Below are 18112 nucleotides of genomic sequence, written 5' to 3' on the forward strand. Positions count from 1 at the left end.
TGTCAAAATCAAAATTTAAAAATGCAAGTTTGAACAAATAAATTCATAATTTCAATGGTTTTCTTGATTTCTTGTATTTTGCTAGGAAATAATTCTGCACAACATCGCATGATTTAATTTAACAGCACTTAGAAATTCTGTGATTATAATTGAAATTCTAAGTAAACGGCACTAATTTTGTCACAAAAAAAAAGATGTGCATAAAGGATGTGACAGAATCATATGAAGAAATAACACTAGTAGACATTTGACTATTGTAGGCTAAATCTTGCCTTATTTTTTAATTGAAACAATATTTGTAGTAGAGGGACCAATTTAAAGTTTTTCCAAAAATATAATAATCGTCGCTCTCTCTATCTCACAGGAAGTTTATCCGCTAAAGATTGATACTTTCGCTCGACAAACTGGTGGATGTCATCACTTGTTCAATCCTACCACAAGTGCATGATCTAAACAATACGAGGCTGAAAGGAGCCTCAGAGGAAGTTCAAATAGAAACAATGGTTAACATCTTCACTATTGTCTCGCTGTCTACAAAATCGGATGCATATTAAACTTACCTTCATCGTTTCAAAAGAGCTTCTGGACACAACTCATTACCTCAATCTCATACCAGATTGGCTAATAAATAGTTGAATGCAGAGGAAAGTGGAAGGAGAAAAGGATTATGATACTTACTGTTTGAAACAAGGTTTTTGATGTCAAAAGGTGCCACTGAAAAGGAAGGGTTTTGCAGTTGTTTGAAGTCGCAAACCAATCATGGAGAAGCTGACAGTAACACAAGAGTCCTTCGACTGCCAGGTTCCATCACGAGGGCTGAATAAACTTGACACTGCAACTGATTCTTTTGGCTGCTGCATTGCATTGGCATTAAGCATCTCAAATAATTTTCACAGGTAATTAATACAGTAATACTGCTCTCTCAACTGGCACTGGCAATCTAAGATGAATTTCAGTGACAGCATGAGCAACACCAGTTTTCTGAAATCCATACTTTGCTCTCCAAAATATAAGAGCTTTATTTGGCACTATGAATGTTTGAGGCCATTCAGGATTACGAAGCAGGAGAATTTAAATGGATGAAAGAGATAAGAAACCCTTTGTAAATCTAATTACATTGCAGCGAAAAGGACTGAGTTCTGCTATAAATAATCTGCGTATCGGCTCATCCAACAGAAACTGACCTCTACAGGATATCCTTGTAGAGAAAACTCCACAAACAATACTAGTGTAGATATTAGAGAAAATTAATTGGGTACAAAGATATGCAGAAAACTCTTCTGTTCTGAAAGACAATGCATTTCTCATGTTGCACAGAGCTGTTACAAGTAGTTTGAGAATTACAAGAGGAAAAAAAAAGTCATTTGTCTCAATAACTTCTTTAAAACAAAGCATATTTGAATGAATATGGAATCACCCTTGAATTATACCTACAAAGAAGCATAATTGTGGAGAGAAGCAGAGTTGTATAGGGACTAACATGATGAATTCATTAGGTTAAGGCATCGGCACCAGCAACAATCTCCAATAGCTCTCCTGTAATTTTGGCCTGACGCTCCCTGTTGTAAATGATTGAAAGGCTCTTCTTCAATTCCACAGCATTATCAGTTGCATTGCTCATAGCACACATTCTAGCAGCAAGCTCACTAGCTAGTGATTCCTGCAATGCCTTCAAAATCTGGCTGTTCAAATACAAAGGCAACAAGGCATCAAGAATCTGAACTGGATCCTGCTCAAACTGCAAAATTGGAGAGAGCTCTGCCGTTTCAGTCCTAACAACATCTCTCTCCACGGTCAATTTCCGTTCTTTAGTGGTCAACCTGAAGAACTCATCCCCATCTGCATCAACACTAACACCATTCATATCACAAATCCTTCCCTTCGGAGATAACGGGAGCAAGGTTTGTATAACAGGAACAAACTTAACAAATGACACGAATTTCGTGTACAAAAGCTCCACTTTATCAACCTCCTCACTAACAAACAATGAAAAAACATCATCTGCAATTGCTTGAGCTTCTTTGGCTGTAGGAAAACCCATTCCTTCAAGAAACCTATCAACAGGAATATGCGGCCTGCGAATAAAATAAGATTTACCCTTCTTTCCAACACTGATTACAGTATATTCAACTCCCTGATTCTTCAATTCAGCAATTCTTGCTTCTGCTATCTTGATTATATTATTATTAAAACCCCCACAAAGTCCTCTGCCACCAGTAATCACAACAAGAGCAACTTTTTTGACAGGCCTAATATTAGTTAAAGGCATATCTATATCCTCAGTTTGAAGCTGTTCATTAATGTTATAAAGCACTTCAACAAGAGTTTCAGAAAAAGGCCTACCATTAACAACAGCTTCTTGTGCTCTCCGCACTTTAGCAGCAGAAACAAGCTTCATAGCCTCAGTGATCTTCTGTGTGTTTTTCACTGAATTTATACGATTCCTAAGCTCTCGAAGGCCACAGTGAATTGGGGTCACGTGAGAGAATCTTGAAGATGATCTTGGAAGCAGAAAAGGGCTGGTAGAAGAGTGAAAAGAGAGTAGACTAGTGCTAGAAAGACAAGATTTTGAGGACATCAACGTTGTTAGATTTAAGCAATTCATTGTCTTTCAATCAAAATCCTAAAGCATTAAATCTTTGCATTCAGTACCATCAACTCTTTCTCTGATTTGAACTAAATGCAAAAGTCCTAGACCCTAAAACCTTCACCCAGGCGGCCGCATCTGCATTAGTAGCAGAATCCATTATTACCACTACACCAAATGAGCTGCTGCCGCCACACCAAACACCATTAGACCTCACTATCGACGGGTCCTCTTGGGTTTATTCATAAAAGCAGCCCATGAAAAAGAAGCCCAAACAAAAAGATTCAAATTTAGATTTCCAATATTTATCAAAATTTGTATGTTGTACATATTTTTCTCAAGAAATTATTGTAATCTTAAAGAAATATTTTTATATATTTTGATATATTTTTTAATTAATTAAATAATTGATAAAAAAATTAAAAAGTTATATTCTTTTTGTATATTTTATTTAAAAATTAAATAAATATTTAAAAACATCTGATATAAAAATTACATAATAAATTAATATTCACAGTAGTTTCTCTCAATAAATCCATATTCATTCTAATTTTTTTGCCCTTGCCAAATTAAAAGCTAGCTTAAGTTGACTTGTTGAAAAATAATGAGATTAAAAGAAAAGAAATTAAAATAAAAAAAGATTAAAAGAAAAGAAATAAAAAAAAAAAACATGAAGGGAATAAGTGGTTTAAACAAAGTTTTATGCAAAACATGCACTTTAATCTCTAAAATTTTTTAATTATAGCTATGAGGTCCCTTCAATTTTAAAAAAAAAGAACAAAACCAATTTTGATCTTAAACTCTTTTTTTTTTTCTTTTTGTTTCTTGGTTTGAGAGAGGAAAGGAAAAGTGTCTGGAATTCATTATTTACACCTATCAAGGCCACGAAAAACAAGTTATTTTGATATTAATGAATTCCTTTCAATGAAAAGAGTTTATACTAGATCTTTTTTTTTCATAAACTTGCATTATATGGTAAATTTTAGTCAGAAAATAAATTTAATTTTGGGTTAATTATTGGTTTTCGAGCATCTTTTTGGGTTATTTAAGACCAAGAATATGTTTCATAATGTGTCAAAGGTGTTTTTTGAGGTTTATTATTATTATTGAAATATGTTTAAAAATATGTTTGTTTTGATTTGAAACAGCATAGTATAATTTTATAATGACATTTAAGCATAAAAAATGAATGGGTTGAGCACTCGAACTTTTTTCTTGAGGCTCGTGCGTTCTTGGGTACTTGTGTTTTTTTATCCCCATTAAAATTGAATATTTTTACTTGTTTAATATATTTTTAATTTTATTATTTAATATTTTGTTAGATATTTTTATTTGTTTAATATTTTTTTAATTTTATTATTTAATATTTTGTTAATTATTAATTGAGCAGCTCAATTTTTTTTATTTTGGTATTTTTATCCAATTGCCTTGGTTGGTTCTCATTTTTATAGATGTCTATTTGAAATAATAATGAAAAATTAATGAATAAAATTATTTAATCTAATCGAGTACATGACCTAGATTATAGGTTCACTAATTAACTTAAAATGGTTAGAAATTAAGTTTTATAAATTTTTTTATTATACGAGCGGTTCTTAGTTTATTTAATTAAATGTATCCATGAATTTTTTGATTTGTGATTGAGATTTTTTTATATTAAAAAACATGTAAAAATCTTTTTCATATTAAAGAATTTTTTTATGCGACCTGTGAAGAAACATGAGTTAAATAACTTGTATATAAATAGGATGGGACAAATAATATAGATTTTAAAATAGTATTTGTTATTTTTTAATTGTTAATTAAACTACATTAAAAACAATCACCAATAATATACTGAAAAAGAAAGAGCTCTTTTTATTTTTGTAAAACAAATGGTAAAAAAAAACTTTTATTTTTATGAAACATGATTTTATTTGCTTTAATAAAAAAAAATGGAAGTCTAATTAAATGTTTTTGACCACCATACTAAGTGTAAAAAGTTATGGGGTTTTACATAAAAAAAATAAATAGAAGAAAGCCAATTGCACTTCGTTAGCTAAATGTAGCTCCTTTTCGTATTGCTATTGCATCCCTGGACCTTAAGATAGATTATTTTTTTTCCATTAGATATGTTAAAATTTTATTATTTTAAAATTTTAAATCTTTAAATTTTACTTTTACATTGTGATAAGTTAAAGTTATTACAACTAGACTGCCTTAAAAAATGTTATTTTAAAAGAATATATGTATATATAGTTATTGTTATTTTTTTAGAAAGATATAGATGATATATTCTTGATATATCTTGGTGTAAATTTTAAAATAATTTTGATTTTTTCTATTTAATATTAATAATGACATGGCTCAAATAATATATTATCTAAAATTTTGTTGAGTTTAGTTTTTTACATCTATTAAGGACTTCATTTATAGATATTATTGATCTATTTCTAAAATATTTATTCATTAATTATTAATCTCTTATTAAATAAGTTTTAATAAAGAATTAGACATGGTGTCCGCTCTTCGCAACCGGTGGACCAATAATTTTTTTTATGTAAAAATATATCAAATATAAAACATTCAAGTCCAAAATTATTGGTTAAAATAGTAATTTAAATAATAATAATAAAAATATAACAACAATAAATAAATTGACCAAAAAACAATGAGAAAAGGATAGAAAGAACCACTTCCAAGTCTATTTAGATTATTAAACAACTCGATACTAACCTAACTAAAACAAAAAAAAAATTAGAACAAAAGGAGTCAAACTTAAAAAAAATTTCAACTTAAAAAAATAAAAAAAATAAAGAAATCACAAACGAACCTTTTAAACCTTATTTAATCTTAAAAAAATTGCAACTTGTTAAATCATGAACTTGAGTTTAATTAAAAAAATTTAAATGCCATCCGATTTACTTTTGAGTAATGAAATTGTTGAAAAAACTACTAATAAAAAAACTTACAAAAGAAAAGGAGCAACAAAAAAAATAGGCTTAAAATCCTAATGGAAAAAAAACCAAACAAAGATAAAATTTGAAAAAAAAATCAAAATTATCCCAAGAAAATTGAGAAAATGATTAGTATTAAATTTGACATCGAGGGATGAAATTGAAAAAAAAATCAATAAACATTAAATTTGACATCGAGGGATGAAATTAAAAACAAATCAATAAAAAATCATGCAAAATAAAAAAAAACAATTAAAAAAATTAGATCTAAATTCAATATATAAATCAAATCAAATTAAATGTTTAAGGATAAAATTGTAAAAAACCAATCCATCAAGAACGATATAAAAATAGCAAGTAAAAGAAACATGACCAAATTTGAAACAAAAATTAATGAAAAAAATGGTAAGATCGTAAAAAAAACAAATAAATTAAGAAAACAATTAAAAATAAAACAAATAACAATTCAAAAAATAATACCAAATTTGAAAATAAATTTTAAAAATCAAATGATTAGAAATAAAATCAAAAATAAAATTTAATTAGAAACAACCAATGTAAAAAAAAATATATATAAATAAAAGAAGAGAGATTGAATCGAAAAAAAAAAATTGAAAAACTGTTTTGATTTTCTGTATGACTTCTATATAAATTCAAGAAAAAAAAAAGAAAAAAGAAATAAAAATTTTATTTTCAGTTAAGCCACATTAAACCACCATACATGTGTTATATAACAAAAAAAAATGTTGAAATGAATCTAATAATATGGCAAAAACACCAATACAACCACTAAAATTAACTATACATGCCACTCAAAGTCAATTAAGTGGCTACTGTGCTAGCAAGCACTTTACTCATTTCAATAACTTTTTTGAATTTTTTTAATTGCATAAAATTAAAAATGACCCAGGACCAATCAACAATTACAAACATACCATGAAAAAATTACCACGAAGCCTTTAAATACATGGGTAATGTCGTAAATTTGCTCTCCAGTCATACATGAAAATACAAAGTCGCTCTTGTGGAGATAACATGCAGTTATTTTTTTTCCATGGTTAAATTCATTATTTTAGTATGCAGTTACAAATGCAATTATCAAAATAATCCTACACAAGTTTTAAAAGACATTTATATCCTATAAAAGACCATCCTATCCCTGATATAAATAATAATAGTAATAATAATAATCAAGAGACAAGACAGTAATTATACTATTAAAATAAATAGTAAACTGTATCACGAGGCACAGTAATATCACCGGCTTTAGCCTTTTGTTAATATTATGCTAAAATGCAAAAATCAAATGCTTTGACTGACAATAATTTTTCTTTTTAAAAAATAAAATAGAAGGCCAAACGATCTGTCTATTGATTTTAAAAAAATTAACCAGTCCTTACAATCTTAGAAAATTATGTTTCATCCTTATATTTATCAATTTGTTTATAACTTTGTCCCTTTATCCATTCCATTTTTCTTTCTAATTTATTTAACCTTGGATAAAAAAATAATTGTCTAAACTGAGGATTAAAATCTATTATTTTAAATCCTACAAGGACCAATTCATCAAATGTAATAAAATGTAAGGATGGAGTTATAATTAAAAAAATAAAAGAAAGAGGCCAAGCAAGTTCCCTCTTTATCACTCTCTCTCTCTAGAAAATAAAAAATCGATGCCACTAATCCATCAAAATCCCAATTCATAAACCCTAATTCTCCACATTCAATTCTCAATTCGCTCTCTTAATGGGACACAAATGCAATCCACAAAACTCCTAAACCCTAAAACGGCCACCAAGGCAGCGGAAGCCGTTACCAGCACCATGCCAAATGAGCTGCTGCCGCAGAAATCCCCAGCATCTTCAATACTGGACAAGTTCAGGTATTTATTGAAGCAGCGGCAACAATCGGCGGTGGAGGAAGGTGGCGGATTGAGCACGGAGGATATGGTGGAGATTTATGAGACAGTTTTGAATGAATTAACGTTTAATTCAAAACCTATTATCACTGATTTGACTATTATTGCCGGAGAACTGAGGGAGCACGGTGAGGGTATTGCTGATGCTCTTTGTGGCCGCATTGTCGAGGTCTGTATTTTTTTTTAACGTGTGGGATTTTTTAGGGTTTAGTTATTGAGATGGAGTAATGCTAGAGATAGTGAAACTTTAGAGGATTTTTTAGTCTCTTAATTGGGGAGGTGCTATTGATTAATTTTTGTATGTGTTTGTATTAATTTTGGATTTCGGGGTTTAGTTTGAATGATGCTGGTATTGATGAATTTAGAAGTCTTGGCGTCAGTGAAATGTGGGAGAGTTGATGGATTTTAGGTTTTATTTCAAGGTTTGGGAGATGTGTTGTGTGGCTGTAGAACTTTGAGCGTTTTTTTCCCTGCTGTGGTGGGAGTTTTTGAACGGTTGTATCGGATGTTGGGAAAATGTGAGAGATTTAGAATCTAGAGTTAATGTAGTTGAAAAATTTTCAGCTTTGTTGGGTTGACAAATTGGAAATTTTACTTTATTTCCGCATATCATTCGTTTCATTGTCTGTTTATTTAAGTAGAGTCATTAGAAAGAGAAGAAAAAGCTTGTGACGTTTAAATGCAAGCTGCTTGGTTGGAGTGCTGCTTTGAATGCTTGAAATTTTTGGGAAATCTCCCTTTTCTAAACTCCTTTTCCATTGATTTTGGTTCTATCTGTTAGTTTTTTGGGCTTTTAGATTTCTCACTTACTTGAATTTGTTTTCATTTTTCTTCATTTCTTGGCTAGTTCCTTGGATAAATGTGATACTGGATATTGGAAAGATATTTTGAGTTTTCAAGTAGGGGAAGAAATATTACTCAAGTTAACTATGAAAAGTGAAGATGGATTGACGTATGAATTTCTTGAAGTTAGAAGAATTTTGGATTATAATATTCAATTTCATTGTGTACCTTTTAATTTAAAAGTTTGAACTTTTCTCCCCCAGCTTTGTCCTTTTTTCTTATCTATAAGAAAGTTGAGTTTCTATATCTATGCCTTTTTCTCTGTGGAGGGATGGTTGTTTGTGTTTACTTTTCATCTTTGGCAGGTCCCAGTAGATCTAAAGCTACCTTCGTTATATCTTTTAGATAGCATTGTCAAGAACATCGGCCGTGAATACATTGGGTATTTTTCTTCCCGTTTGCCCGAGGTGAGTTAGTAAAAAAATAGTGTGCTTTTTTCTCTTTCATTTTTCATGATTGATATTTGTTATGCTACATGGTTCTGACATTTTTGTTCTTTTCACTTTACCAGGTTTTCTGTGAGGCATATGGACAAGTTGACCCTAGATTATATCCTTCAATGCGCCACCTTTTTGGCACTTGGTCATCTGTGTTTCCATCTTCTGTACTTAGGAAGATTGAGACACAACTGCAGTTGTCTTCACAAATTAATAATCAGTCATCAAATTTGACTTCCTTGAAGGCTTCTGAATCACCCAGACCAAGTCATGGCATACATGTGAACCCAAAATACTTACGTCAGATGGATTCAAGTAGAGATAATGTAAGGTTCTCATTGAACTCTCCCTCTCTCTCTCATTTGTAGTCCTGCTCTGAAACCATATGCTTTGTGTTTGGAACCTTCAACTGGGCCTGTTTAAATTTTATATTTTTTTTAAAATAAAAAGAGTTCATAGTGGAGTATATGCCAAGTCAAATGTTCATCATTTCAGTGTTTTCAAGACTGAAATATTAATGGCTAAAGACGGTCTCATGATGCTAACCATTTCAGTTGTAGATTTTGGATATCAAGATGAGTCTTAAGAAAAGTTGTGATAATTGCACTTTGGAGCATGTTTATATAATGCGTGGCCCTGTAACCTTTCATATCTTATGGTTTTCAACTTATATAATGTTTAAATAGAAAACCGTTTAGTTACTAGTTGCTTTGCAACTTTGTTGATTGTTACTGTTCAATATACCATTTCAGGGATTTGTGTCAAATGTCTACTGATTAAGTGCCATGCTCCGACATTTGGCATTACTATGGCTTTTCAAGATATGGAGACTTTCATTTTTTCTTGAAATACATGTGGTTTGACTTGTTGGTTATGTCTAAGATACTTGATATAGTGGCCTTCTATTGTGCGACTCTTTGTTTGCTTCTTGTAACGATTTCTTCCTTTACTACTTAACTGAATATTGTGTCAGAATTTTAGAAGGGAAACTGATTTGTGATCCTTTTGGTTGAAAGGTCTAAGAAATTCCATCTCTAATGATCCCACTAAAGCTAGGTCCCCTTTTCTGTTTATTTGGTCAATGTTAAAGTTGCATGTAGAATCTAGATCGATTTTATTCCATCTGTTTTTGATACAGGGACTTTCCTCTGGGCTGTATTATTTTTAATCTACTGTGTTTGTTTCTTATTTTTTACTTGGTATGAAATAAAACATTTGGTTCTAAGTTGAATTTATGTGCTCACAAGCTACATTTTGGGATTATTTTGTATTTTGTTATTGATTGTTGTCCTTTGGTAATTGTGTTATCATCAACTATTGACACTATGTAATGAAATGTGCATCTGTGTGCACGCAGACAGGATGGTCAATACAAACATAGAAATTGCTAAAACTGTAATTTAACCCCCCGCAGAATGTTCAGCACACAAAGGGAACTTCTTCAAATCTAAAAATGTATGGTCACAAACCTGCTGTTGGATATGATGAATATGAAACTGATCAAGCAGAGGTCATATCTTCACAGGTTGGAGCTGACCGTGCATCTCTCACTCTTGGATCTAATAAGCTGCAGCCATCATCAACTTCCAGGCTTGCAAGACGCGTGTCGCCATCAACAACTGGAGCTGAGAGGCCTTCGTCTTCAGAAATCGATGACTTTGCAGCAGGAAATTCTCCCCGAAGGTTCATGGAGGGGCTGTCCCCATCTCATCCTCCATTTGATTATGGACATGGCAGAGTTGTTGTCAGAGATGATGAGACAAATGAATTGAGAAGAAAACACTATTCTGATGATAACCATTACCGATTTGAAGCTTCTGCCAGATCTCTCAGCAATGGACATGAGCAACAAGGACCCAGAGCTTTAATAGATGCATATGGGGATGATAGGGGGAAGAGAATTCCAAATAGTAAACCATTGCACATTGAACAGTTGGCTGTAATTGGCATGCGTGATAAGGTGGCTCCAAGATCATGGCAGAATACTGAAGAGGAGGAATTTGATTGGGAAGATATGAGCCCTACTTTGTTAGATCGTGGTAGGAGCAATGATTTCTTGCCACCATCTGTTCCACCTTTTGGAAGTGTTGTTCCAAGGCCTGGCTTTGGAAGGCTAAATGCTATCCGTGCAGACTGTGATATTAGGAGCAATGGGTCTAGTGTGACTCCAATGGCTTTGGTGGATGACTCCTCTAATATGGGTGGAGATGCAGTCTCGATTCTTGGTGTATGCTTTCTCAACTTGTTTATGTACTTCTTGTACTTGTGTCTCAAAGTTATAGCTTTGCGTGAAATTGGTTGATTCTAAATTAATTTTATTTCTTTCTATAATGGAACTTGTGTGAAATTGTGTCTCAAAGGTGGTGACTTTTTTTTTTTAATGGAACTTGACAAGCTTTTATTTGATAATGAGTTGCCTCCCCCCCCTCCCAATTTCTTCTCTTTATCCCCATCAAGGCCTCCTCTGCAATTTGGCACATTTTAGAGCTTTTCTGCTGCGTTCAACACTATCATTGGATGATAATTTGCATTTCAATTATTTTTTTTTATAGTCAGTTGTGTCAAAAAGATATCCTTTCAAGTTATATTCACCTGTTTTATTGTCCCCTTATTATTGGTTTCAGGAAACAGTTGGGTTTGTTGTTCATATACTAGGAACCAACCTCTACATCTTTTCTTTATGTCTTAAAATTATGTTTGTGTATTTTGACAGAGAAAATCAACTTCAAATTTTGATCTTATGTGCTAAAGATATTGGTGTACTTCCTGCAGCCTGGCCATGGATCAACAAACAAGATGCCTGGACTCCTGACTGAGAGAAATCATATATCGGGTTCTCGTTATTCTCAAGAAGCTTGGAATTTTCCGCCTCACATCCGTCAGCCATCACATCTCCTGAATGCCAAAGGAAGAGGAAGGGATTTCCAGATGCCCTTATCTGGTAGTGGTGTATCCTCTATGGGTGGAGAGAATTTCAATCCACTTGTTGATAAACTTCCAGATATGGATGCACAGCTTGTTAGGCCTCCTGCAATTGCATCAAGATTCGGTTCTAGCATTGACTCTAATAGTTCTGGTACCTGGTCAAGTGCTGTGCCTCCAATATCAGGGGCCTGGCCTCCAGTAAATGTACACAAGTCTCTCCCACCTCCTGTGCATTCTAGTTTTCCACCAGAAAAGCAGGGTAGAGGTCAGTTTGATCCAGTAAATACCAACAGTACTGTCACAAATCAGGCTTTGCAAAAAGCTTCAGTTATGCCTGAACAATCATTTAATAGTTTTGAGAGCAAAGATTATGTTTTGATGAAGCCAACACCATTGCCTAATCAACATGCTGGTTTGAATCAGCAAAACCAGGCACATTTTAATCCTTTTCAGCCAAAGTTTCTTCCATCTCATGAAGCCCGAGAAAATTTTCATCCATCTGGGATAGCTTTACTGCCACCTCGTCGACTGGCACGACCAATGAATCATGGATACACCACACATGGGCATAGTTCCTCAAATGTGCTACCTGCTGTACAACTGCCTTTAGCGGTCAGCAATGTTCCAAACACCTTGCATTCACAGGTGGGGGTTCGGCCAACTTTGCCACAAGGTCCTTCTCAAACGATTCCTTTCCCTCAGAATGCGAGTTCAGGTGCCCTCGCCCAACCATCTGGCAGTGCATTTTCTGGTTTGATTAATTCTCTCATGGCTCAAGGTTTGATCACGATGACAAAACAAACACCTTTACAGGTACTCATTGGAATAGAATCTCTATTTTTCCTTTAACAAATGTGATCTTAGGCTGAATCTAACCTTGTGAATCAATACGTAGGACTCTGTAGGGCTTGAGTTCAATGCTGACCTTCTCAAATTGCGCTATGAATCTGCAATAAGTGCATTATATTCTGACCTTCCAAGACAGTGCACAACATGTGGCCTTCGATTAAAGTGTCAAGAAGAGCACAGTAGTCACATGGATTGGCATGTTACTAAGAACCGGATGTCCAAAAACCGTAAGCAGAACCCTTCTCGCAAGTGGTTTGTAAGTGCAAGTATGTGGCTTAGTGGTGCAGAGGCATTGGGAACTGACGCAGTTCCTGGATTTTTACCCACTGAGACCATCGTGGAGAAGAAGGATGATGATGAAATGGCTGTTCCTGCTGACGAAGAGCAGAGTACATGTGCATTATGTGGAGAGCCTTTTGATGATTTCTACAGTGATGAGACTGAGGAATGGATGTATAAAGGAGCTGTCTACCTGAATGCTTCTGATGGGTCAACGGCAGACATGGATAGGTCTCAGTTAGGCCCTATTGTACATGCTAAATGCAGGTCCGATTCTAGTGGGGTTCCCTCTGAAGATTTTGGACATGAAGAAGGGGTATGCATTTCTTTTTCTATGTCCGTTTGCTTTTATCTTGATCTTTCACTCAGCATAATTAATCTATTTATGTTTCTCAGTATTGTTATATGTTATTGTATTATTCAATAAAAATTGGTAATCGGAACATCAAACCAGCATAGTTAATCAATTTATGTTTCCAAGTGTTGTTATATGTTGACGTATTATTCAATAAAAATTGGTAATCGGAACATCAACTCTTAATTCAGCTGCACACTCGTGCCAACCTCAATCCAACACTTGGATATGTGTATCTTGCTGCAAAACATTACGTCTTCAGCTTGCAGTGAAATTGAATCATGGCAATACAAGTGACTTTGGAGTGGTGTGTAGTATTAGACAATATCCTTGTCTTTTCTGTGCTCTGGCAAGCTCTAGATATCTGTTTTTTTTTTTCTCTGCTAGATTTTGGTCTTTATGGTTCATGTTCTGTTAAATTATTATCGAAGTACATGTAAGTTGAAAGTTCAGTTTACTATATAGTCCATCCCTTACTTTCTTGCCCAACAGGTTGGGGATTTCTTTTAATATTCTAACAACCTGAGAAATTTGTTTCTGATTTATCATCTGCAGGGCAATACTGAAGAAGGTAGTCGAAAACGAATGCGGAGTTAACATTCTATAGATCAGCTTCCAAGTCTCTTGTAACTTAGAGTTTCTTCATGTTAGCGGTATGCTTTTACTTGTTTTACAGTTGCATTGGACTGTGCAATGCCTTGGCTATATGCCCAAATCATGTACATGTATAGTGGGGCTTGTACCATGCATTATATCATGCAGAAAAAAATTAAAAGTTGTCTTTCTAACATTCAGAGGGATATTTAAAACCATTTTTTTCATATGCAAAAAAAGAAGGAATGTTTTCAGTTGTTTTTGTTGGTCGCTTATGGAGGCTGAAAAAAAAAATGCAATACAGAATGCATGAATGGTTTGAGTTTTATTCCGAGGGCACTCGATAATCCACTGTAATTGTTAGACTGCTGGAGTTTCTGGGTTGTCTGTTTTTGCAGTTTGTTTTGACTTTCTGCAGGGACTGCACAGAGCACCAGTTAGCCGTCACCATTTTAAGTTGATTCTCTAGAAGGCCTGAACGTCTCATAATAAGCTTAATTCCTCACAGATGGATGAATTGGTGGCAGCAACAGCACATCAGTGACATAATTTCTGCCCTCTGTTTTTCATCTTTTTTTTGTTTTTTGTTTTTTGCCTTTTCCTGCTGTAATATTATCAATGAGCCCAAACTTTGCTGTCCAGAAGCCGCAGGGTCATTTTTATTTGGAGCAGAACGTCATTGCCACCCATCCGCTCGGACGCGGATCTGCTTGATGCTTACTTGAAAGATTATGGTTATCATTTATGAACTTCAATGACAATTCTCATCTGACAAGATTTTTATTTAATAATTACATGTTTGTAATAAAAAAACACAGACAATTAGTCATGTTTCATATTTATAATGATACGAATTTCAATGACAAGGAAATTGTATTTATAATGATGGAGTCTTTTTTAATACTTGGTGATGGTAATCACATTCATTGAACGACTCACAAAGTACTTGCCTTGGTTCGGTTTAAGGGGTACTATAAATACATAAATTTTTTTGTTATTTTTCTTAACCCTAACATCCATTCTCCTGCTCCAGCCGTCCTTCTCCTTGCTCCTGTGCCACTCCCTCAACTCACAATTCACAATTCAAAATTTCACATCTGTAATGAAATCAATCCATCTTCATCTACTGGACCACAGGCAGCCACATCCCTCTCCCAGCATCTTCATCTTCAAGCACTCAACCACATCCCTCTCCCACCATCTTCATCTACTGGACCACAGCCAGCCACATCCTCTCCCAGCATCTTCATCTTCAAACCCCAGGCGACCACATCTCTTTTTCACGTAGTCACACCCGATCTTGAATCGTAGGACACACACCACGCCGGCTCACCGAACCTCCTGAGTCCAACTCCAGATCCAGTCAGGCAAATTGGAAGGTCCCTAGAAAATACCAAAAACTAAGAGGTAAAGAAAAAGCTCATGAGAGAAATTGTGGAGATCATTGTATGGCATTGCGATGATAATGACGACGACAGGCATTTAATTTTTTGTGTTGGAAACAGAAGTTACATCAAATTATATTACTATTTAATTACAAACTTATTTTATTAAATAAAATTTAAAGATATGGATCATATTATTTTTTAATATTTTTTTAAATATAAATTTTTTAGGATTGAAATGTCCACATATTCATATTATTTTATATTTAATTTTTATTAAATAAATATAAATAATGAGATTTAAACTCTTATCCCCTTGAATATTAATGTTTTGATACTATATTAAAGAAATATTTTAATATAAAATTTTAAGGTGTTAAATAAATTTTAAGATATAATTTATGTTAATATTAATATGGAAATTGAAAAAGAAATCACTGTATACTATATTCCTATTCTTGAGAGAAACTCAAATCTACGAAATACACTCTCTTTCTATTAAGAGTTTCTTGAAATGAATCCATACATTATGATATCAGCGAGTGCAAAGTAACATTCAATTTTTCAGAGAAAAAAAATTGAGCTGGCTTTATCAAGGAAATGCTCGATGAGCTTCCACATAAAGCTCTCCATCCTCGTTATACCTTGAATTGCTGATATGTCCACAAGTAACCAGTACAGTAAATTACGTACCTTCTTATATTCTTTTCCCTATTTTCATAATTCGAAGATAAATTGAGTGCTCATTTAACTTAACTCAAGTCTGTGGTCAAGAACCATTCCTGCATCTTTATCTCCTCGACCGCTACAGTTTACTATGACTTTGGTGGCATTTGGTAAAGTAGGACAAAGTTTGTCGAGGTATGCCAGTGCATGAGCTGCCTCCAAGGATGGAATTATGCCTTCCAATCTGCATAGCCTTAGGTATGCTGCAAACAAACAATGCACAGGGAGCCAAGATTATTGCAAAATTTACTTGCTTCACATAGTTATAATTAATATTATCATTCCTGGACATACCATCTACAGCCTCTTTATCCGTGGCAGAATAAAACTCAGCACGTTCTGTGTCCTTAAGAAAGCTCAGCTGCGGACTAACCCCTGGATATTCCAGCCTGCAGAAGACAGCAAAACATGATGACAGTAAATTTCTGGGAAAGGAGTTTACAACCAGGAGCTATTTATTATTAATAGATGGTAAAGGAGTTCTATGGATTTACCCCACAGCGATCGAGTGTGGTCGAATTATTTGTCCTTCTTCATCTTCCAACAAATAGCTCATGGCTCCATGATAGACCCCAACTTCTCCTTTACTCAGAGTTGCAGCATGTTTCCCACTATCCAAGCCAAACCCTGCAGCCTCAACTCCTATCAACCTCACATCTTCATCTTCTATGAATTCATGGAACAACCCCATTGCATTAGACCCACTCCCGATACAGGCAATCAACACATCTGGCTTGCCACCCCATTTCCCCATTGCTTGCCTCCTTGTCTCCTTTCCAATCACAGACTGAAATTCACAGACCATGCTTGGACATGGATGAGGTCCCACGGCCGAGCCTGTCAGGTAGTAGCTTGTCTCTAAGTTACCTACCCATTCCCTGATTGCCTCTGAGCTTGCTTCTTTAAAACTTCTTTCCACAGGTTTAACCTATGCAAATAGAATAAAACACAGAAGGAAAACCCCGATTCATTAAGTTTTTGCTAGATAGATCAAGCTTTGGAAAAAAGAAGCTAGAGGGCATCTCACCTGAGCACCAGATAGTTTCATTAACAGTACGTTTGAGGATTGTTTTTCCATATCATCAGAGCCCATGAAGACAGTGCAAGACAAAGACAGCTTGGCACAGGCAGCTGCTGTTGCAACACCATGTTGTCCAGCACCAGTGGCTGCCACAACACTCTTCAGGCCCATGCGTTTGGCAATCATCGTCTGCGCAACAGCGTTGTTCATCTTGTGGGCTCCACAATGATTGAGATCCTCCCTCTTAAGGTAAATTTCCGCCCCTTCTCAATCTTTATTCTTGTAGTAATTTGTCAATCCTTGAGCAAAATACAGAGGTGTTTCCCTTCCTACGTAGTCTCTCAGGGCCGTCGCAAGCTCCTCCTACATTTTCATGCAAGTCCACGTTGTAAGCGCTAACCTTAAATTACAGGAGGTTGGTGAAAATCTTGTCTAGCATTGCAAAGAAATACATAACAATAAAAATAAAATAAGGTGGCAACAAACCTGAAATTCAGTATCCTGTAAGGCATAAACGAATTCAGCTTCCAGCTTCTTCAAACTAGTGATTAGGGTCTCAGGCACAAAATTCCCTCCAAACATGCCAAATTTTGCTGGCATTGACACCTCCCGTGGAACCTGTCGTTCAATCAACGTCCTCGTATTCATAGTTTTAGGAGTAACAAGTGAACAGAGTACTGTTTGGCCACTTCCAGTTCTTCTCTTATCAGTTGTTATAAGGCTTATGTGCTTGGTGGCAGGACATAAACCACCGTGTAATTGGCGATTCAAGAAAGTTGTGTGGATACCGCAAGTCTTATCCATGTTATTGCTGTACGTAAAGCTATAAGAAATTATCTGGGGAACACTGAGGGTTGATTTTCCTGAACTCGTGGTGTGCTTATAAAGAGAGCAAAAGTGTGACGTGTCACAACTTTTTAAACGTTTTCCTACGTTTCGGGACACCTCATAAATACAGCCTCTCCGCATTTGTTATTAAAAATAATTAAAAATAAAAAAACATTTATAAACATAGTTATGAAAATCAGCTGGGCCCGGCATGTGGAGACTGGACTGGACACCTCAAATCTAAAACTGTAATTGACCATGTTAAACTCGAGAGGTTTTTCCGGAAACTTGAAACTTGAGTGATTCAGCGTTATCCGAGTCAAATTTGATATTTTTTTAATTTTATTTTAATAAAGCGGGGGAGTCTAAAGGGAAACTTGAAACTTGAGTGATTCAGCGCAATCCGAGTCAAATTTGATTTTTATTTTT

General features: G+C 34.4%; 3 protein-coding genes across 5 annotated transcripts; 1 reads left to right on the plus strand and 2 right to left on the minus strand.

Annotated features, from left to right (window-relative positions):
- Window positions 1-362: 362 nt before the first annotated feature.
- LOC105108180 (ATP synthase gamma chain, chloroplastic-like) lies at window positions 363-2847 on the minus strand. 3 transcript variants are annotated; one of them, XR_839002.1, is made up of 3 exons: window positions 1481-2847; window positions 679-854; window positions 363-464 (listed from the first exon to the last, which is right to left on the minus strand). XR_839002.1 is itself a non-coding variant. In XM_011002380.1 (2 exons), exon 1 carries the CDS (start codon window positions 2603-2605, stop codon window positions 1493-1495), a length of 1113 nt encoding a protein of 370 aa, XP_011000682.1. In that variant the 5' UTR covers window positions 2606-2847; the 3' UTR covers window positions 363-851; window positions 1481-1492. The 3 variants fall into 3 exon arrangements, 2 of the variants coding, with proteins under 2 accessions (XP_011000682.1, XP_011000681.1); XM_011002380.1 differs by having other exon boundaries at window positions 363-851; XM_011002379.1 differs by having other exon boundaries at window positions 363-854.
- A 4305-nt stretch (window positions 2848-7152) lies between these two features.
- LOC105108183 (polyadenylation and cleavage factor homolog 4-like) lies at window positions 7153-14500 on the plus strand. The gene is made up of 7 exons (XM_011002382.1): window positions 7153-7610; window positions 8590-8691; window positions 8796-9047; window positions 10247-10948; window positions 11494-12459; window positions 12542-13090; window positions 13685-14500. Exons 1-7 carry the CDS (start codon window positions 7281-7283, stop codon window positions 13724-13726), a joined length of 2943 nt encoding a protein of 980 aa, XP_011000684.1. The 5' UTR covers window positions 7153-7280; the 3' UTR covers window positions 13727-14500.
- A 1084-nt stretch (window positions 14501-15584) lies between these two features.
- Window positions 15585-17694, minus strand: LOC105108184 (tryptophan synthase beta chain 1). The gene is given in 5 exon segments (XM_011002383.1): window positions 15585-16037; window positions 16129-16223; window positions 16329-16762; window positions 16862-17218; window positions 17342-17694. Coding segments are annotated over 5 exon segments (1386 nt in total). The 5' UTR covers window positions 17660-17694; the 3' UTR covers window positions 15585-15855.
- Between the last annotated feature and the right edge of the window lie 418 nt (window positions 17695-18112).

The sequence above is a fragment of the Populus euphratica genome, unplaced genomic scaffold (genome assembly GCF_000495115.2).
Source record: "Populus euphratica unplaced genomic scaffold, PopEup_1.0 scaffold183.1, whole genome shotgun sequence".
NCBI lineage: Eukaryota > Viridiplantae > Streptophyta > Magnoliopsida > Malpighiales > Salicaceae > Populus > Populus euphratica.